Genomic DNA, 21822 nt, shown 5'->3' on the forward strand with positions numbered 1-21822 from the left:
CCAAAAGTGGGACGTCAAGTAACCCAGAGGGCTCATTCAGCCCAACCTGCTTTGAGTCATCTGAGGAAGTCTAGGGTATATGACAAAAATAACCAGGGGTTTCCCCACAGTGAGGGCCAGGATCCTTAAGGCCTTCATGGTTAGAACTCACCATCAAGGGGAAGGTCACGCTGTGCGTGGAGAACCCTGGAACTAGGAGTGAAGGGTAGGCCTTGTTCTATACCGCCCACCTAACTCTCAGTTGGCAATGAAGCCGGCGGTCTACAGGTGCAGTGCCCCACTTCACCACGGGGAGGAGACATCATCCTATGGGACTGAGACCCTGGGCAGCTTTCCTCTTGCAGCCCTGAGCTTACAACTTCGCGGACGCCCGCCCACCGGGTTCCCTCTATGTTTAAAGGCTCACTACCATGAATGCTCAGGAGTTTGAGCTGAGGCAGCAGAAAGCACAGCAAAAAGGAAGCTAGTGCCAAATGACTGAGTCAGTACTGGGAGCGTCAGAGGCAATCCGGATGAGAGCAGGGAAGGAGACCTCCCCAGACTTTGCAACCACCCATACCCCCCACCCCGGCCCCGGGCACCAAGCAATTGCGCAAAGTGTAATAAAGCGGTGCAAATGAGCAGCAGCGTGGAGCAGGACCGCAAGCAGTGAGGGGAACCCCAATCTATCCCCACACCTGCCACCTCGACATCCCCAGAGATGGCCTGGCCGTGCCAAACACCCTTCCCAGGACACACAGCCACCTGGCAGCACCATGATTCTTGCACTGGTCACCTGACAGCGTTGTCAGGAGCACCCCTCCTTTCCCCAGGCCGCCACCCTCCCCCCACCTCTGGAGGACCAGAGATAAGGGTTGGAGGATGTTCTGGTTGCAACTCAGAGAGCTCCCCACGCTCACCATCTAGGTCCAGGGTGTCTATCCAGAACTCCAAACCCCTAGGATATTCAGGACATATCCACCAAATCACCATGATGGGAAAGAGGGCAGCTTCCTCTCAACCTCCCTTGCTGTGGAGAAGAGTATCAGGGGCTCGCCCTGACTCTCCACGAGTTGCCCTCTGCAGGGACGTTTACTCCTTCCCAGGCTCTGGGTGCGCCTGACTGGGAATACACACCCAGATGCGGCAGGTCTGAAAAGGAGGAAGTGGGAGGACTCATCCTTCCTGAACAAGGATGTCCCACACTGCAGGTGGCCAGCTCCTGGCTCAGGATAGGAATGTGTGGGGAGAGAAATCCTTGGGGAATGGGAAGAAGGTCAGCTATGGCTCATTTCTCCACCTTTTCTGGGCCTCCTGACCTCAGCCTGATTTGTACATCTTTGAGATCCCTTACCCACCCCAAGGCTTAGGCAAAGATCTCAAATCACTACATCTGGCCAAATTAACAGCAGAGATAGAAACACAATAGAGACACGGGGTCCTAGAGAAAATGGAGATGCTGAAGACAAGGCCAGAAGGCAAGCACCACTTCAAATTGGTTTCTGGAACCACTGGGGAAGTGGCGGAAAAAAATCAGACTCTAGGCTTCCGGCTGGGCTGTTTCACAACGCCCTTGAAGATGAGGAGTCGCTTCCAGACTCCAGAGGACAGAGGGACCTAAAAGAAGCATGAACCAAGGACACAAAAAGGGGTCGTGAGATAAGCTGGGGAAAGAGCCGCAGAGGGTGATGGTCATTTCAGGCAACAACCTGAACTGGTATCCCAAACCCTGCAGGCTGGGAATGCAGAACGTCTGGAATCCCTCAGGCAGACACACCCCTCCCCCACAAGACCTAGCCACTGCGTCCACACACCTCACTGCCCAGAGGTCTAGCACGCGAAGAACCACAGCCTTCTCATAACATCCGCCCACCCCAGGGACTGACTGAAGTCGGGGGTTGGGGGAGGGAGAAGCAGAGAGCAAAGCATGCGGGGGTGACTCACAGAGGTCCGTACCAAACTGAGAATGTCTGCTCGAATCCTCCATCATAGCCTGGCTCCCAGGACACGTTGGCAGTTGTCATGGAGACCTGGACCCGGACACTGCCCGGGGCATGGGGGCTGGTGCCTGGAGACCAAGTGAAGTCCTCTCAGACTGAAATGAACTGGGCCCAGTGGGCTGGGCACCCACAGTGGCACTGCGCAGTAGCCAAATGCAGTGCCCCAAGTGCAGCGCTCGGGGGACAGGGATGCTCTGAGGAGTGGACGCCCTGAGCAGCAGGGCTGCACGAGAAAACCCGTCCCCCCTGTGCCGTCTAGCCCTTCTAGCAAGACACGGTGTGAGCATCAGGACTATGGCCAAAGGGAAACCAGAACCTTTGTCACCCCAGGCCACAGTCCTGTGCTCACCTGGCAAACACAGAGACGCTCTCCCTTAAGGTCACAGGCAAAGCCAAAAAGCCCCTGTCCTGCAAAGTTCTCTGGCCTCATGAGATAGCCATATTCCACCTGAACATCACAGTGAGAGGCAGCACAACACAACTGTTACGAACTTCAACTTGGGTTCGAGTCCTGGACCCAACACTCATTAGCGATGCAATGCTCAGTGAGGCGTGCGATCCACGCCAGCCTTGGTTTCTAAGGGACGTACGCTGGAGACTTAGCAGCTCTCGCCTCATAGGTTATAAACGATGGGGCACCACTTGGTACAGAGCCTAAAACTGGTGACAAACACTCGAAGTGTTGGCCACTGTTACAACCAGCTGTCCATCCCCAGAGGGGCAGGCTACGACGGTACATGCTGAGGTCTTAGGCACACATGTCAGACAGAAGTGGAAACATAATGCCTGGCGCCCCAGGAAATGGGAACACCAGGAATCTCCATGCCAAACCCAGCCTATGGAGCTCAGCACACGCGTGCCTCTCAGATCCCCCTCATTTTGTTCTTCCAGCTCCCCTCTTAGGCCCTAGACACAGACCTCTGAGCAATTGCTCCTGCCCACACCCCTGCCCCATTTCTGTGTGGCGGTGCTCCTGGGTACATTCTGCCAGAAAAAGATCCCCCAGGGACAGAACCTATGTCACCTTCCCTTTTGCAGAGTCTACAGAGGGCTAGGGCTACACAGGGCAGGCTCCAGGTTCAGGGGTGGGCTGATTCAGGAAAGACACTCAGAAAGGGTGGACAGTGCCCAGCACCCAGACCACAGCCCTCCTGCCCACAGCCTCCGTACCGATGACGGTCAGGTGGGTACTGGCAGTGATGCTGGTGACCACGTTGGTGGCGATGCACTCCCACTCCCCGTGGTCCTCCTTACTCAGGGCTCGGAACTGGAGACTCCCGCTGGGCAGGGCATTGTGCTTGCTTCTGCTGGGCTTCCCTACCTTGGCCAAAGAAGGGGGCAAAGAGGAAGGCAGGAGCGGGCGGCAGGGGAGGAACCAGGTCGCAGGGAAGAAGAGAAGCCACCAACATGTCAGAAGAGAGCAGAGCCCAAACACTTGCCTGCACCTGCCACCACCCCTCCTCTAGAGGGCCCATCACTCTAGTCAGCCCCGCTACTCAGCACCTGGCCCTGTCAGAACAGAGCCACTAGAGGGCTTGCCCAACCACCACACTTCCCAGGAGCTCCAGAACCCAGAGGTACCTTTCTCCATGTGATGACAGGGAAAGGGTCCCCTGCAGCAGCACAGGGAATGAGCAGCTCCCGGCCGGCCTCTTGCCTATATTCCCAGCCTGGTAGCACCGTAAAATACGGGGGGTCCTAGGGAAAGCACAGCAAAGCCATGAAGTCGAGCATTTTGGGTGCCCACTCCCACGGGGGCCACTCTCAGCCCCAGGCCTCACCTTCAGGACAAGCCGTGCGGGAGCAGACTGGCCCATGGTCCCCAAGGTGTTGTAAGGCACACAGGTGTAAGTGCCAAGGGCCTCCTCTGTGGCCTCCTCGATCCGAATGGAGCCATCCTCCATCAAGGTCCAACCCAGGTTCTGCCGGAGCACAGACAGCAGAGTGGGGAGCAACGGTCAGGGGGCAGAAGTTCGGTCCCAGCCCCTGGGTCCCGACCCCCGCCAGGCCAGACCTGAGCAGAGCAGCAGCTAGCCTGGGCCGGGGGCTGCCTAGTGCCCTGGGAGAATGGCAAAAGCTCTACCAGACAGCAGGCCCCCACAGGAAGCCGCTCTTCTTCCCCAGAGACTTCTGGTGGGGAGTGGAGGAGTCCTGGCAGGGACCCAGACCCTCAGAGGCAGCATCTCAGTGAAGGAGAGTATGTCTCCCTGTGACCCCACATGCATCGCTCTAGCACCTTCTCGACCTGCAGGGGGCGGCCATCCTTATTCCACTTGACCACGGTGGCCGGTGGCTCTGCATCCACAGGGCATCGGATATAGCCGTGAATTCCCACGGGCACGTAGATGACGGGGGGCATGTTGAGGACACGGGCTGGGTCTGCAGAGGGGTTGCGTGGGGTGAGAGAGAAGAAAGGCGTGAGGGAAGTCAAGGAGTGAGAACTCTGGGCAGCGGACCAAGATCCCACACACACCCCCAGGGTCTCCTACGGACACCCCGTCTCTGAGGAACTGCCATTCACACCCACCCACCCATTCAGTAAACTCTGCGTGACGGTGTCCTCGGTGCTCACAACAGTGCCAGGTGCCGGGACCACCACGAGGAAGAAGACAGACAAACCCCAGAGGCCACATCGGGCCACCCCAATGCAGCGCAAGCTGCAGGCTGCTTTTGTCTGTCCAGCCGACTCCACTCTTCAGAACAAAGGCATGTTTTGACCTGCTGCGCTCCACGGCACTCCTCAAACGCTTCTACGCATGGAATGAGTTACAGAACAAGCAGAACAAGGACATCGTATCTCCAGGCCCTAGACTCCAAACTCCAAGTCAACGTTTGACCACACCCTCCACCAACTTCCTTATCCCAAGTCTCTCTTGGACAGCAAGCAGCTCTCGGTCCACATCATAAGCCAGAAGCGGAATGTCAGTTCTATGTATAAGGTGTTCAGAGGCATAACCACCCATGGTTCTTTTCTCTCCCCTCCATTGTGCTAGTTGCCCAGCCCCCCCCCAAGCCTCAGTTTCCCCTCTGTGCAGTTGGAATGCAGACTCAACCTTGGCCACAGAACGGATGAAAGGTTAGGTCTCAGGAGAGCAGCAGGAACAGCACATCCTGTGATGTGGGTGACTCATCACCTTTCGATTCCCCCAGTTTCCCCTGAGGGCTACCAAGGAGAAAGATCCAGAACTTCCAGTGAGGCAGTGAGGATGAATGAGCTGGTATCTTTTAAGCATTTGGAGCTCTTCAGAGAACAGCATTACATAAATACCAGGCCGAGTTATATATTTAGACATAGCTTCCTACTTTTGTATGTAGAGTTTTTTTTTCCTCCAAGATTTTCAAAGGGTTTATGAATGGGAAATACTCTGAACACTGCTTTTTAGCAGAAATAAAGATCCTTGTCTCACCCACCTGAAAATCTCACCCCCCAGATTCTCTTTGAAGGCAACAAGGAGGTAAAAAAGGACAAGTGGGAGTGGGTGATGGTACTGGGGAGAGATGGGGAAACCACACACCCCCTCTCAGCAGAAAAATGGCCCATGGCTTCACGGATGGGGGGCTTACTCCTGGTAAGCTCATCATCCTTTTGAAGACCACCCCTGTTGGCTCTCCCTTCTGCCACTGCCACCTTCTTGCCCAAGTGACATAGCCAGACGAGATCCTACTCCAAGTGGGCTCTTCCCTTCCCCAGGCCCCTTCACACCTAGCACAGCTTGGGGCACAAGCTAAGTCACATGCAAATAGCTTCTTGACCAGCTTTTTCCTACTACAGGACTGTGCGGGACAGGCCTGAGGTCCTGGGTCACATCACATCATTTTTCTTGGGCCTCATAGCCTTTCAAAACTGGGGACCCCTAATGTAGCGTGCTAAAAGCCCTTTTAAGTTGACAACAGTGGAAATGGTGAAATGTCGCCTTTGTCACCGCCACAAAGTCACTGCATCGAGAAGAAAATGATGAGAATGTGAGGTTAGCAGCTGAGCGGGGCTCCAAGGTCCATCCTGGCTCCGACACCCCAGTGCCCATTCAACAGGAGACAAGGGCAAACACCCAGCTCTGCAGAGTGGCTTCAGAGACAGCCCCACCTCCTGGGGTCACAACTGTTCTTCTGCTCGTTCTCAGCTCAAATGCTGACCCAGGAGTCTCCATACTGCTCACCTTCTCACCCTGCTGCTTCATGCCCTTGGGGGCGAGCAGCTCTCCCACACCAGCCCTCAAGTGATGGAGAGCCTGTCACCTATAGTAACAACGCAGCACCTTGTTGTCTGAGTGACAGGGCCAACCACAAATCAAAAGGAAGAAATTAATCCTCATTACTCATCTTTCTCTCTCATTCTTACAATGATCAGCTTGCCAGGGGGTGGGAAAGCATTGACTACGTTGACGGATTCAAGATTAGCAAACTGAATTATTGTGCTTGCACAAAAGCCCTCGATTGTTCCGGGCGTAAGGAGCAGCTCATCCATTTGGATCTCTGGCAGCCCTAGAGAAGAGCAAGGAGAACCAACAGGGAGCCAAGCGTTGGCAGAACTAGATCAAGTCACCCCAGAAGGGGGCTCTGTCCCCCTCGCCCCACACACTCGTCCACAGTGGGGGAAGGCATAGAGCGGGCAGGAACTCTCGCCCTGCATCAGTGTCACCTACCCTCCCTCACATCCCTGAGGGAGTAAAAGCACCAGACAGCATCTTGTTCGTGGTCCAGAGAGAGGGGCTGGCTAGCATTCAACGCACGGACAACTGCTCAGAAGGTCTGCGGATCCTTGACTCCAGCGTAAGCTTGGCTGACGGAATGAGTCAGCTAACACGTGTAGCGATGTGTGGCCCACAGAAGGCGCCCAGCAAGTGTGAGTTCCACCTCAACTGACCAGTCCAGGTCTTGGCCTCCTGTCGGGCCATCCCTGCTTCCTGCCATTCCTCTGTCCACATGCCCTCAAATGGCCCTCGCTCTCTTGCTTCAGCCTCCGGCACAGCTAACGAGGCCTGCCTCCTCTGGAACCCCTACCATGCGTAGCTCTGCCGAGCCCCTACTCACACTGCACAGTTAAGTACGCTGAGGCAGAGGGGGAGCGGCCCAGGCTGTTGCTAGGGACGCAGGTGTACTTCCCCGCATCCTCAGGCTTCACCCGGAAGATGATCAGAGTCCCATCGATCAGGATCCGCACTCTCAACTTCAGGTCGCTGCAAACACACAAGGAGACAAGGAGGGGCGGGGTTGGCACGGAGGGAAGAGGGTCTTCCGCGACACAGCAGAGCAAGGCAGCAAGGAGTCCCCTCACCCTGTGAATGAGGCAAGGAGAGCCAGCACTTCCTCACGCTCCTGGCCCCTCTCAAGGCTGCTCTGTGCAGACACTGGCCTTGCACATGGCACAGACCGGACCACCCCTCCACAAGCTCCCAGAGCCCAAGGGCAGCCTGGGGCAGCCCCTGCTCAAAGGTCTTGCCCCTGGGAGGCCTGGTGGCTGGGGACCCCCCCTGAGAGGGCAGGGCAGCATGCTCACTTCTGGAAGTAGACGTTCTCATCCTGCCAATACCAGGTGTAGGTGAGGTTGCCGGGATACGCCTCTGCCCGGCAGGTGAGCAGAGCATCCTGGGATATGTTGACAGTGATGTTCTCGGGAGGGGAGACTATGAAGGGAGGCCCTGGGGAAAGAGGAAATAAACATGACCTTACCCGGTGCAGGAGGGGAGAGCGACAGCTCGGGGGGCCTCCCAGGAAGCTCTGAGATGTCTCAGGAATGGGTGCCAAGAACTCTGCGAGGGAGCTGGGGGGGCGGGCAGCACTGGCCCAAGAGGGAGCAGCACACCCTGGGCAGCTGTCATAGAGATGCTTTTAGCTGCTGCCAGAGCTCAGGTTCTTACTCTCCTTACAGGTCCCAGAGATGCAAAAGGTCCTGGGGTGTGGTCACAGGATGCCCCAGACCCTGGAGCCCGCTGCAGACATGCTTCTTGGCATATACCTGTACCCCACCTCCATGCACACATGGCCATCTAACCCGCCACACACACACACACACACACAAACACACACACACGCACGCACGCACACACCCCCGTTCCTGCCCATCCCTCTCTCCAGCAGACCCCAAGTAGGGGACATGCAGGAGGGACAAAGGCCACTCTCTTCAATCCAGAGCAAGGAATGATCTGGCCTCTGAAGGAGTTAAGAGGCTTGTGCTGCTTATCAGCCAGAGGTCAGGAGGGCAGAGTGGGGGCAAGGAGGCAGGGGGCAAGCAGAGTCAACAGGGGGTAAAATCCCAGCCCTCCCTGGCGCTGGCTTTCCGGACAGGCCATAGCTGCCACCTGGCTCTCTCCTGAGAGGGTAGCTCTTCTCCAAGCTGCAGAGGGACCTCTGGCCCCTGCTGCCACTCAATGGTCCACGTCAGAAGGAGGCAGAAAGAACATGTGTCTCAGCAGCCCTGGCAGCCCAGACAGCCGCCCCCAGCCCTCACTGTTCCTCCAGCAGGCAGAGGGTGGGAGGCAACGAGGGTGGATGGGCTCAGCACAAAGAGACCCCGCCGCCCGGATGCTGCCCCCTCTGCCCGGATGCTGCCCCATCTGCGGCACTCTGGGGCTCCACGCAGGGCGGCCTGGCATTTCCCAGTGCTGACCAGCAGACCCCAGCTCTGCCAAATGCCCTCAGTGTTGTTTAAATGTCTGAGGTTTGGACTGAATTCCTATCTTTATTTATTGATGCCATCACTAATGGGGTAGGAACCTGAGAGAGGTCCCCTCCACCAGGGAAGATGGAGGCATGGCAGGACACTATTTGGACAGAGAGAGAAACCCAAAACACACTCAACATGGTACATCCCACCCACCCACGTGATGGCCACAGCAGGCCACCATGGGAGCTCTGGCCGTGAGCCACACAATACTCAGGAGAGGCCCGACCCCACTCCTCGTGGGCTGCCCATACCTCCAGCCACCCCAGCTGTGCCAACTGTGCCCTGGGCAAACCCCACGGCCGCACAGATGGGCTGGGAATCCCTGCAAAAGGTCGGGGGCACGAAGAGGAGAGAAACTGCTCTTACCTTGGACAAGCAGGTGAGTGGTATGGACAGCCTCTCCCTGGATGCTGTACGCACGACAGGTGTAGGCACCTCTGTCCTCCCTACTGACCGATGTCACCGTCAGGCTGCCATCACTCACCTGGGGCCAAGAAGAGAGAGAGCTGAGCACCCACCCTGGGGCCCCACCAATGCCATCCCTTGGCGGAGAGGGACTTGGGGCTCGTACACTGGGGGGGATACGGAGCCAGGGGTTTCATGTTCCATCTCCCTCCAACAGACCCGAGCCAGGCTGCGTGCTGTGCACAGTGTCACCCGTCATGTGAAGTGGGAGGTGGCCGTGGAAAGGGAGGAGGCAAAGGAAGGTGAGCAAGGAGGAAGAAGTGCCGCAGTCCCAACAGAGAATTCCACTTACCTGGTATTTCCCACTAGCACCTAGGAGTGTCCCCTCCTTGAGCCAGGTGACAATGGGCTTGGGGTTCCCAAAAGCTGTGCAGGTCATGGTAACACTGCCACCCTCCTTGGCCTCGATGTACTGGGGGGGTGTTTCTGTAAAGGTGGGAGGGGCTGCAGAGAGACCCAGGGTGCGGTTAGCCAGGCTGCGGCCCTGCGTGCAGCGCCCACCCACGCCAGGCATCACTCCCGCTGTGTTCACACAGTACCTCTGCAAGGTGCTAGGGAAAACAAAGGAAAGGGAAGACAGGTAAAATCCTCTGCCCCTGAGTCTTACAGCGGGAGGGGAGACCTGAAATTCAAAGTCAGTCTGGCTGGGTGCAAATTCTGAACTTCTCCCGCTGTACTTGGCTAATTCCCAACAAAACAAATGTTTGCTGAGCATCTATAAGGAGGCCACTATGCTCAGTACTAAGGACAGAGCAATAAACAAGACAGCTCTCTCACAGTCTGCACATACTTGCCACCAGCTCCAGACTGCTCCGTCATCCCCCAGTCTTTCACCTCACCCCTGATACGCCTATTTCCTTAACCCCAGCCCAGCCAGGCCCCACGTTTCCGGGACGTCTGCTATCTGAGCTCCATCTAGGCTTAACATAGACCACAGGCCACGGTTACAAGGAATTTTACTCTTCCAGATTCTGCAAAGAAAATCATCCACCTTCCTCCCTTTCTGGCGTCCGGGCAGAAAGACAGCCCACTCTGCAGGCTACCCCCTTCTCAATTCTCTTCTGATTATGCCAGGTTATCCCCGCACCACGACTTGCATTGATTGGAGTTTTGACTAAAATTCCATCCTGTTTGGATCATCAGCTGTTAAGAGACTCAGCCTCGTTAGTCTGAGCTGCTTGCGGAGGCAATCGGGTCAATCTTAACCCGCAGGACTGTCAGTGCTTTTGAAGGGACAAGGAGGGGCCCCGCTGCTGAACACCGGCCCTGGAGTTCACAATGCCAGGCTGGGGCAGGATATTTTTAGCTCATCGCAAGGTACCCAAAGGTCAAGACCAAGTTAAAGTGCTAGCCTGCCACTTGTTGGGTAACCCTGGGCACGTTACTCACCCTCTCTGGCCTTTACCTAAATCCGGTCCCCTCCAGGATTGACACGAGGAGTAAGTGAGATAAAGTTTGTCAAAGGGATCTTGTAATGTAAATACGTGTGAAATGTTGGTTATTTTGCCATTACTCTTATCATTATCATCTCCCTGGAAACCTCTGAGGCATCCACGAGAAGCTCTGAGATGGGTGGCACCTCTCCAGAGAGCGCTGCCCTGAGAACCAAATCAGAGTGCTTTGAGATTTGGTTCTGCCTGCCCCTCACTCTGCCAACCTTGTCTGCTACCACAGACCCCCTTCATGGTGCTCTAGCCACACTGGCCGTCTTTGGCTTCCTCAAAGGTGCCAAGAACGTTCAACCTCAGGGCCTTTGCATTTGCCATCTTCTCTGTATCCAGACCTCACTCCTTTGGTTCCTGCAAAACTTTGCTAAAATGCCATCTCAGCCTTAAGTAGTCAACTCATGTGAGACAGCACTTCCAGCATTCTCTACCTCCTTGGACCACTTTATTTTCTTTAAAGTAACGATCACTAGCTCTCCCTGAGAACGAAGATCTTTTCTGTAAATCCCACTGCATGCCCAGTTTTTCGCACAGTTCCTGGCATGTAACAGAGCACACAACAGCTGTTGAATGGACGGACGAATTTAGTATACACACATACACAAACCTACAGGCCAACACGAATTCAAACACACAAAACTTCCTAGGAGCGGGATTGTGACAAGACCACTCTCTTCAATCATTTCCAACACCCTTAGCTCACTGTGGGCACATGGGGGGCACCGGGAGGGTGAATCCTGAGTGAATTAAGAAGCATGCCTCATCACACACGAAACACACACAATGGACACCTTCAAGCACGTCAATCCTCATGCAACAACGAATTCAATAAAAATGACGGCAAGAACCATTCCAAATCCTTATACGGGGTTTCTGAAATCCCAGCTTCTGAAATGGAAGTGTGCTCATCTCCAACAGCCCCTCTTGCCAAGCCTGTCCCTTAAAATACAGTTAATACAGCCACAGCCTCCATTACCTCTGGTGTCAAGCTTAAAAGAAAAGATAATAAATAAAATTACATCCTCAAGTGACAAATTAATTACTAATTACATAATTACTTTATTATTTAGGTGCTAATCAGGAAAGTCCTTTGAACAATCTCGAGTTTTCAGGAAAATAATGGTTTGACTCTCGATTATTTACAGAATTAGGTGTTAGCTTGCCAGCTGCATTTCCAGGCTTAATTCTTTTTTTACAAGTGCCCTGTAATTAATAGTGCAGGTTAGAAACAGGCTGGCCTCTCCTCCAAGTAATTCACCAACCTAAAGCAAGACTTGGCCTGGGCTTTTTGGGTCTTTTACATGTGATAAAGGAATAATTGGGTTTGTTTCCACCCAACTGGTCTTTAGGAAAACACAGAAGGAGAATGAGACCATTTGTAATTCTAATTTTTCATTGGCCTTTCATTTTCCAAAGGTGATCTCTGTCAGAAAATGCCTGACACTAAACATTCTAGTTTGGAAGCAATGGAATGTTGGCACTCTAGACTCTTTCCTTCTATAATGGAAATATTTATGCTGGAAGGAACTCAGAACTCAGGGTGAAGGGAGGGCGGGAACAAAGGGAGAGAGCTCTCTCACCTTGCAAGGTGTCTGCTCTGTTCTCCCTATTTGAGACGTAGGCTCCTTGGTAAGGGCAAAGTATTCTATGGTAAGCTCTGGTTCTGAAGCCTGGGGCAGAGAGGGAACATTCTTAGCTTTTCTGCCCGACACTTCCCTATGAACAACCTGCCCGCCCTCCCTGAATGTACTGACTCTCCTTCCTCTGGGCTTCCAGGCATGCTGTTCCCTCTGCCTGGAATAACATTCTGCACCTCCCACCCCTGCACCTGGCTAACTCCCTAGTCGGGTCTCCGCACAGGAGTCATTCCCTCAGAGAAGCTCTCCCTCCTTTGTTCTCCCAAACCCATACTGCAATTGTCCCTAGACTTACTTCCTCTGGAAGTTTCCTTAAGAGCTAGGTCTGGATTGGGTCCACTGCTGTGTCCCCAGAGCCTGCCACAGAGAAAACATTCAAGGTGTGTGTGTGGGTGTGGGTGTGTATGTGTGTGTGTTACTTCCCTTTATTTACAAGATTTACAAGGAGCACTCCAGCCTGATCTCCAGGCCCACGGTATACAGGTTACTCATGTAAATACTAAAAGCCAGGATTCGAGATGTGTTGTGAATCGACAAGGACTTTCAAACTACCATGGTCCTCCACATTTTCCAGTCTGAGGACCTTCCTGTGTTACTGTCTCCCTGCCACCACGCGCTCATCTGATTTCGTCTTTTTTCTCTCTTGAGAAAGAGGATGGCCAGCAGCTGACCCACATGTAATTAACGTTCCAGACACTGTACAATACGCTCTCTCACACAGCATTTCATCTGATTCTCACAACCCCTCTGCAAACAGGCACTGGAAGCTGACGCTCAGAGACTTACCTGTGATCCCACAGCTCTCGGATTCATGAATGAATGCAGTGGGTTCGCGAAATAAACCAAACCTTCTCAGGGTCTCATCCCATGCTCATTCCACTCTAAGCAATTAGGAATTCTCAAAGTATCAAGTCCCACTCACACACATAGGGACGTAACAGAACACACAATTCTCAACTAAATTCTACTTTCCTGTCATGTGAATGCCTACTGAGCACCCGATGTCTCAGGTCACTGAATGGACACTGCCAGGATGACAGGAAAGGAGAAGGGGGTCGAGATTTCAGCCCAGCTTCCAAAGGCCGTAAGAGAGACAGAAAGCAACGTGGGGACTCTTGGCTCAGTGTTCAGTCAGTGAGGCTTTTAGCAGCCGATTTACCTTCCTAATTATGTTTTGCTTGGGCTAATATTAAGATGAGTTTTCATTCTCGGCACACACAACAGCTGGCATCAAAAGGAGGTGACTCAAAAGCTTGCTGTGTGGTGGGGACAGCCCACCCAAGACTTAAAATAAGCCTCCAATCAGTCTCTTGGGACAGACTGACGAGAGCCAACTGCATCGAATGGGTCAGGCAGCCTGGACCAACACTGTTCTAGGACCGCAGTGGCTAAGAGACCAGTGCCCTGGCTAAAACAGTGTGTTCCTCTAGGACCCTGGAGAGGTTGTCAAGCCATGGAGCACGGCCTGACCCCCATGGGAGGCCTGACCCAACCCCACAAGGCAGGGCAGACAGAGCCATCCTTCAGAGCAGATCGATACCATCAGAAGCTTCCGAGCCAGGAACAGCATCAATTTCTCTCTCCCACCCACAGCATCTATAGTCACAGACATCAAAACCATAAGGACCCAAGCTGTGTGTGGCACATCGAAAGCATATATGCCACTTCTCCAGATTTTTCTCCGCGGTTCCAGCTTCTCCTGGCTCCTCCAGAGTATCTCCTCCCAAGTAAGGACTCCCAGGGACACAAGAGAGACTCTCCATCTGGGGACACGCAGAAGGCCCAGTGCCTGGTGCGGTCACAGCCTCAGACCCAGGCCCCCAGCCTACACCAGCACTGGGAACCGGGCCAGCTCACCTGGGGCCACTACAAACACTTAAAAAGCATCAACACACAGCACAATTCACTGCATGTGAGCTCTAAATACCTGATAGCCATTAAAATGGTTACTCTTCACTGGATTCTTACATTTCCTTGGACAGTAAACCCAGTAAGAGCAGGGACCGTGTCTGGGCTTTGTCACCATTGTTTTCCCATCACCTGGTGCAGGTGAGGCACATAACAGACCCTCACTGCATGTCACTCAAATGAACATATTTAACAAGGAACCAAAATCTTAACCTAAAAAGGAAAACTGTCCTGGTGGGACTCCAGGAATCCCACTAGAGTGGGAAGGCATTTCCCGGGCTAGCACGGTCTTCCCAAGGCTGAGAAATGGTGCCAGCAGTTACCAATCTGGCTTCCACTGAGCCTAAACCTTCCTGGTTTCAAGAACCAGATTCTGACCCCCCTCTAAGGAACTCTGATGCCAACACCCGCAGCAAACCCCACCTCATGCCTGGGGAGCGGTTCCTCCCAGGCACCTCCACTGACCCCGGAGGCTCTAGGGAGACAACCGAGGGGGAGCAGGAGGTGGCAATGGCTAACTCAGTGGGGCCCAGCCCTGCTGACTCCTCTTTGCAGAAGAGATTCGGAGCAGGCATAGGGTACAGTCAGGAAAGAGGCTTCCCCTAAAGGACGTCCTCGGAGTATAACCTTCCAGGTCGCTTCTCACCCACCCCAGAAATGAGGCCCATACGCACCGTTGATGGTAAGATGGACCCAACTGCCGTTGTGAAAGGTGTCATACTGCTGGTCCAGCATGAGCACTTTGCACTCGTACCAGCCCTGGTCCTCAGAGCGGACCTGCTCCAGCCGCAGGGATGCTTTATCGTGAAGACTTGCCCGGCCTGCAGGAAAAGAATGGACAAAAGCCCAGGAGGCCGTCACTGTGAGGCTAGCAGCACAACACTCGGCAAAGGCAGAGGACCCATTGTAACCTTCAGACCATTTCCCATGGCAGAGACCCAAAATAACAGCTGGCACCAACTCCAGGCAGCAGGTGGTAAAGGGAAAGGCACGCGGCCTAGCCATGGAGCCATTCTCCCAGCCTCAGCTGGCCCCACCCACCTGCAACTGTAACTCTGGGTTTGGCACTGGGAAGAACTTCAGTCCCTCGGAATACTCCTGTCCTTTTGCAGATATCTTGGGACAAAGGAAAGGCATGGGGGATGCAGAGTTGAAGAAAGAGAGTGGGAGGGAAGGAGGGAGGGAGGAAAGGTGCAAACAGAAGAGGGTGAGGTAGGGGACTCAAGAACAGGCCCCAGAACCTCAATTCAGGCTAAGTGACAGCCCTCTCCCACCTGGGTCCCCACCCCCAGCACCTCTCTGCCTGGCTTCCCTACGGTAAAGCAGAGAGGGGGCACACAGGGACCAGAGTGGTGGGGTCCCCTCCCAGTCCTACTGCCCATGCCAGTGACTGCTCATCTACCCAGAGCCCACTGCCCCCAGGACCTGAGACACCAGGGCCCATAAGCCCAAGAATGAGGCTAGGGCTGGCAAGCAGAGCAAAGGCCCCCCAGCTACCCTCCTTAACTCCGTCTTCTTCCCCATTAGGAGGCCATCTTCGTCTCACTCACAGTGATGAGAAGGTACGAGACGCAGCAGGAACCAAGCCAACTGGGAGTCGGGCTTGAGGAGCAGCCCTCGGGGCCCACCCTTCCTTCACCCACGACCTCAGCCCACCCCTCACCCCAATGTCACCACCTTCTGTTTTCATCCTTGTCTCAACACTGGCACTCTGCCTAAAAACCAGAATGTAAAACCAACCACAGCCAAAAAAAGAGGGAGGGGTAGGCCCAAGAGGGAGAGACAGAGAAATGGAAGCTTTCTGGGAGAAATGCACTGCAGACCTCAGGAGCCAGAAGTGAAGATAAAAGCAAGGTCTGCCAGCTTCCTGTCTTCCTTTAAAACCCCAGCACACACGCGCACTCGTGCACACACACACGCTCACACTCATGCACGCACACGCTGCACGCTCTCCTCCCTGGCAGGCTGGCGGGCAGGCACTGGCAGTGACTCACGGCAAGTCCCCTGCTGGCAGGAGCAACTGCAGAGCAAGACAGCCAGGGGGCCCGGAGGAGGGAGGCCGGGGCGGCAGAGGAGGAGGAAACAGGTGCCCACCGCCGCGGCATGAACTAGCCCCAGATGTTTGCTTCCACTCAGGGAGGGGATGAGGCCCCAACTTCAGAGCCAGAGGGAAGGAGTGGGCCCAGGCAGACAGAGCAGACTCCACAGCTGCCGCCAGCCGGCCCGGCCGAGGGCAGCAGGGCTCTGACTCAGCTGCTTCCTGCACAGAGCGGCCCTTCAGCGCAGCCCTGCCATCCTACACGGTGGGCTCTCTAGGCTTGCCTGTCCTTACTCCCGCCTCTGCCCCTGCACGTCCCTAGCTGTGCTGTGATGCCTTGTGCCTGCGTCACCTCGTCCCTCTCCTCCCCACCACTTAATTAAAACCTACCAAAGTCCAAAGGATGGAGGAAAGAGGCAGAGACTATAGAGAGCTGATAACAGACCAGTCAGAAAACTATAAGCAACAACAGAGAGAAAGGCAGGAGGAACAGTGACCATGACCACTGAGAGAGGAGAGGGCCAGCCATGCCAAAACCAGGACAGAATATGGGGAGGGGGGGCTGCAGCCCAGACCTTACCTGCATACTCAGGGTCCACATGGGGTGGATAGTAGCCAAACTTGATGAAGATAGGGATGGGCACCCCAAACTTGAACCACTCCACGACATAGGGCGGGGGCTGTCCTGTCACCGGATGAATCACGTCGCATCGCAGGACCACGCCCTCACCGGCTCTTGCGGTCACAAACTCGGGCTCCTCTCGTAGGCCGTGGGCAGCTAGTGGGTCAGCAAAGTTGGGGTGCACAAAGGGTGGTGACAAGGACATCCTGCCCCAGCAGCCCAAGAGGCAGCCCCCTGTCCATCCATGTCCAAGGACCTCCATCTCCCACCCCCTCCCCAAGGCCAGCTGCCCACCCCAGCCCTCCTCCTGAAAAGGAGCTCAGTCACTCCCCAGAGGGTCCCAAATGCACCCTGAACCCCCTTCTCCCCCTCCCTGCTCATACCTCCCACAGCCCTGGGGGCCCCATGTATCCATGAACCTGAGATGGGGAGGAAGGGGGGAAGAAGAAAGGGAAGCAGTTTTTTCCAGTCCTGCAAGCCAAACCTTCCCTCCCTAATCCCAAAGAGCACAGCCATGACCATGTCCTCCCCCACTTTACCCCCCCCCCAACAGTTCTAAGGGGTTTGGCTACTGAGAAAGTGGAGGGGCCTCAGCCTCGCTGTGGAGATACGCAGTCTGGGCTACAGGGGCCTGCTGTAGCTGAGAGTATAAATATGGAATCTCTTCCTGTGCAGGATGCTTCCCACCAGAGCCTGGTAGGAGCCGCAGAGCCAGCCTCCTCCTACGCCCCACCCCCAGCTCAGCCTGATGTTCGCAGCACAAAACAAGAGTACTCCATACAGGAGCAGGGGAATCCCTAACAAGCTGAGAAGAGGCTGCTCATGGCAACACCAGAGGGAAAACCCCACAGGCCTGACTGGCCTCTCCAGGCCCCTCCTCCCTTGCCCCACTGCACCTGCTGCAGAGAGGGGAGCAGGAGGGGCCTCCAGCCCTCCAATTTCCAAACCCCAGACAACACCATTAGGAAAGCAGGATGGTGGGGACAGAGTGGGGCCCCTGGGACTGCTAGGCTCAGCCAGCTAAGTGGATATCATCCCACCTTTGGCAGATGATAACACATACAGCTGGGTACGGTGCACCCATCCTCTTGGCATCAGGAGGGCAAAGTGGAGACAGACCCACCCCCACTCCCAAGCTGGAGGACACAGAGGACAGGTTAACCCAGGCACAGCTTCTCTCACCTGGCAGCCTACTCCTGAGCCCCTACAGGAGGCATGCCACCCCCACCTTGAGCCTGAAACTGCTCCCTCCCACACGAGGACTCCGTGCCCGCAAAGTCACCTTGTCCAGCTTGTTTCCCAGTGAAAGGGACAGCCTGGAGAAGCCTCTCCCTCCTGCCTTCCCTCACACTACCCAACACAACTCCGGACTAGACCACAGCTCTCCCCGTCCAAACTCGCCTCCCTTCCCAGTCCCTGCTGGGCCCCTCCAGGCAGCACCAAGGACAGCAGCTGCTCTACCAGAGGCGCAAAGCCAAGAGCTGATGGGCCCTCCCACCACAGAAAGGACGCCCAGAAGAACGACATCTGCCTGTCCGTCTGTCCCTCTGTCCATCTGTCTGTCTGCCTATCTGTTGTGGTGCCTCTGCCTCTGCCTCTTACTGCATCTCTGACCCCTGTGTGCTCCTGCCTGTCTCCTTCTCTCATCTCTGTCTTTCCTTCACGTCTCTGCATCTCTGGCTCCTTCTATGGGTCTGTCTCTCTGACTCTTCCTCTGTCTCTCTGGCTCTGAGACAAAAGTCTCTCTCCTACTCCTTCTCCATGTCTCTCTGTGCTGCTCCGTCTCTCTTCAAGTCTCTGTGTCTCTGTCTTTTCCTCTTTAGCTCCCACTCTATGTGAATGCTTCTACTTGTCTGTCTTTCTCAGTTTTCATGTCTCTATCAGTGTGTGTGTGTGTGTGTGTGTGTGTGTGTGTGTGTGTGTGTGTGTGTGTTGGGGGAAATATGTGGATTTCCTCTCGCCTATGCACCGGGAAAGGGTTTTGCCTGCTTTTCTGTGTGGAGGGACCTCTGTGTGCTTACGTTTCTGTGTTTGCATCTCTCTCCATGTCTGACTACATATTGTCTGTTCATCTCTGTGTCTCTCCTTCTCTCCCTCCCCATCCCCCTCTCCCTCTCCTCCCTAAGTTGCGGAAGGAGGAGGAGGCAAGCTCTTCTAGAAGCTGATTGGCTGCTGGTGACATCACTGTTTTCTAGAGAAAGAGCTAAGATCACAGAGTATTTTTGGAGCAGAGCAGAGTGTTGCACTCACCTGCCTGAGGCCCCAGCAGGTTTCCCAATCCCCCCACCCCCAACCATGCTTCAGGCTAGGTTTGAATTCCAACCCCTCAGGGAAAGCAAGGAGAGGGCTCAGCTGCAGCAGGCCCCTCCCCCACAACCCCAGGAGCACCTAGAGAGGGACAGAGGCTGCCTCTCAGCCTCCAGGAGCACAAAGGCTGATCCTGGACCCAAAAGGAATGGGCAAACAGCGGGCACCATGAGAGAGCAGGGGGAACAATGTGTGTTTGCATGTGAGAGTCTGTGTGCATGAGAGTAGCTCTTGGCAAAAGGACGTAGGAGTGTGTATGTGCATGTGTGCATATGTGTGGCTCTTAGCAAAAGGACATGGATGAGTGTGTGCGTGGCGGAATGCGTGTGTGTGTGTGTGTGTGTGAGTGTGTAGATGTGTGTATGTGGCCATGTGCATGTATATGTGAGTGTCTGTCACACAGACTTTCCAGGAGGTGAAAAGAGGAAACACAGGAGCCTAGGGGAAGAGGAAGGAACTATTCCAGGGCCTGGTTACCAGGTGTGAGGGATAGAGGCAGTCCACGAAGGGGGCTCCTTCCCAGGGCTTTAGCCCTAAAGCCAAAGGCAAGAGGAAGGGGCTCTGAGAAAACGGCCAGCACTGCTGAGCAGGCGGATGCCCACTTTTAGCAGTGAAGCTTGGCTCTGTAGCTCCCCAGCGACTGACCGGGCTTGCGGGCTCTGGGGGGCAAGCCCAGGAGGTGGGGCGGCTCTGCAACGGGTCCCCACAGTGCCTGCCGCTCCGCGTTGCTTCATTCTCACCGCATGGCAATGAGGCAGCCTCTTTCACACCTCCCCCAGCACAGTGCAGGCTCCAGGTTTCCACCCCCACCCCCTAGCCAGCCCCTGGGCTCAGGACTGAGCACCCAACCCAAGGCCAGCCCTGGGGCCAGTCAGCCCCACCCCTCCTCTCTGCCTAAGGCCCCTTGCGACCAAGGACAAGAAGCAGGAGAGGGGACTCCATGAGATAAGCATCCCAAAGATTCTAAGCAAGCAAAAAGAGATGGTGTTTCCCAAGAAGAAAGCAGAGGGGTGGGAGCCCCTCCCCCAGCCTCTGCACTTGGTCCAACCCTCCTGGTTTTCTGAACCTTAAAATATTTTTTTTAAGATTGTATTTATTTGAGAGAGAAAGAAAGAGCAAAAGCGAGAGCACAAGCAGGAGAAGCAGCAGAGGGAGAGGGGCTCGATCCCAGGACCCGGGAAAATGACCAGAGCCGAAGGCAGACGCTTAACTGACGGAGCCACCCAGGCATCCCTGAACCCTAAAATATTTATCAGCTTCCTCAACTCCTCAACACACACACACATAGCACTCTCACTCGTCACCTACAAGCACTTCTTCCTAAGCCTGATCCTTTCTGAGCCAAAACATGTCTAATAAAACACTTTCCCCAGAAAAGCTCGAAGCAAGAGAGAAAAAGTAAACAAGCTGGCAGTAAAAAGGGAAGAGGGGTTTGATGGAGGAGAGGGAGATAAACTCTAACCTAGAGGACACCAAACCCAAATCGAAGCGTGAAAGAGACTCAAGAAACCAGGAAGGAGACAGAGGAAGGGATGGCACAGCGCAAACCTGACACAGGCAGAGCCCAGCCCAGGGCAGGAGAGAGAACTCTGGGGCACAGGGGACACAGAGACACAGGCCTTCAAAGGACCCCAGAATGAGGAGGGGGACAGAATGGGGCAATTCCTTCGGGAAGTGAGTGGGCTTCTCCCCAGCAGGGCTGACTGGAGCAACTGTCCACCAGTTCTGAAGGGAGCAAGAAGGAGGGAGGAGGAGATGGAGGGAGGGAGGAGAAGGGAAGGACGGATAGTGACCTGGGTGAGGAGGAGCTGTAAGAGGGGGTGACACCCCCAGGCCCCTTCCCCATCAAAGAGGCCTACAGCAGCCCCAAGATCTGAGGCTCCACCCTCAAAGGGGAAACTAGCATCTGCAGGGGTGAGGGCGGCAGGAGGCCTGAGGGTGCCCTGGATTCCACATACCCGTTTTAGAGGAGGCAGGAAACAGCAGTCCCCAGAGCAGAGCGAATCTGCATTTTGGGGCTCTGCCCAGCCCACTCTGGAGTTGTTTTACCGGGATAGGAAAGAGAAAGCAGGAGAGCAAAGGAGGACAAGGTAGCCCTGCTGACTGGCTGACCTTTTGGAAGCCCATAGGGTACAAATCCTCTGCTCTCTATGCCAGGTGGTGCCTGGTGGGCAGCCAAATCCAGGCTGCCATTGGCTCCCTTGTGGGCACAGAACCATGAGGAGCCAGGCCCTGGCACAGCCCCTGTGCCGACACTCACAGCCTGGGGTTCTTCCTCCAGGGCAGGGCTGGAAGAAGAAGGGTACCTGAGAATGAGAAACACTCCAAATGCCTGAGAAGGCCTAAGAGCCAGAGCAGGGAGAGCTGTGGCCGTCAGGAAACCTAACTTCTTCTAAATACCCATCACATGCCAGGCTCTGGGCCGGGCAGGCATGTAACACGAATTTCCCTTAATGCTCCCGATGCCCACCTGACTGAAATACCACTGGCCCATTTTCACAGATGAGCAAACTGGGAGGCTACCTGGCTCCACACAGTCACTCAGGGACAGGTGGAGGAATCAGGCTCCAGCTGCCATGTCTCCTTTTGCCCACACTCATGGACACCATCCTGCCGGACCACAGGCCCAGGCACTAAGGCTTCTCCTGCACCACAGCCCAGACACAGCGCCCCGCCCCTTTCCTCCCTGAGTCCGGGGACAGTCCCTCCCTACAGCGCCCTCTGCTCAGATTCCAAGGGCCAGGCCCCTGCAGTCCT

At 55.1% G+C, this 21822-nt stretch overlaps 1 protein-coding gene across 5 annotated transcripts in view; it reads right to left on the bottom strand.

The window, feature by feature from the left end:
• Window positions 1-21822, bottom strand: part of IGSF9B (immunoglobulin superfamily member 9B) — a 57953-nt gene that overhangs the window by 25748 nt on the left and 10383 nt on the right. For 4 of the 5 annotated variants that reach the window (XR_004627103.1, XM_034666103.1, XM_034666106.1 and 1 more), the window contains exons 2-12: window positions 16717-16914; window positions 14773-14919; window positions 9401-9552; window positions 9010-9127; window positions 7477-7618; window positions 7011-7156; window positions 4216-4358; window positions 3761-3901; window positions 3561-3677; window positions 3150-3300; window positions 1924-2047 (exon numbers count right to left, since the gene is read on the bottom strand). Coding sequence is in view for 4 of the 5 variants with exons in the window: in XM_034666103.1 (XP_034521994.1) it covers window positions 1924-2047; window positions 3150-3300; window positions 3561-3677; window positions 3761-3901; window positions 4216-4358; window positions 7011-7156; window positions 7477-7618; window positions 9010-9127; window positions 9401-9552; window positions 14773-14919; window positions 16717-16914 (1579 nt within the window). In the remaining variant the exon portion in view is untranslated. The remainder of the gene's footprint in view (window positions 1-1923; window positions 2048-3149; window positions 3301-3560; window positions 3678-3760; window positions 3902-4215; window positions 4359-7010; window positions 7157-7476; window positions 7619-9009; window positions 9128-9400; window positions 9553-14772; window positions 14920-16716; window positions 16915-21822) is intronic. The other variant, XM_034666104.1, reaches the window with a different exon arrangement.

This window comes from Ailuropoda melanoleuca, chromosome 8, assembly GCF_002007445.2.
Source record: "Ailuropoda melanoleuca isolate Jingjing chromosome 8, ASM200744v2, whole genome shotgun sequence".
Lineage (NCBI taxonomy): Eukaryota > Metazoa > Chordata > Mammalia > Carnivora > Ursidae > Ailuropoda > Ailuropoda melanoleuca.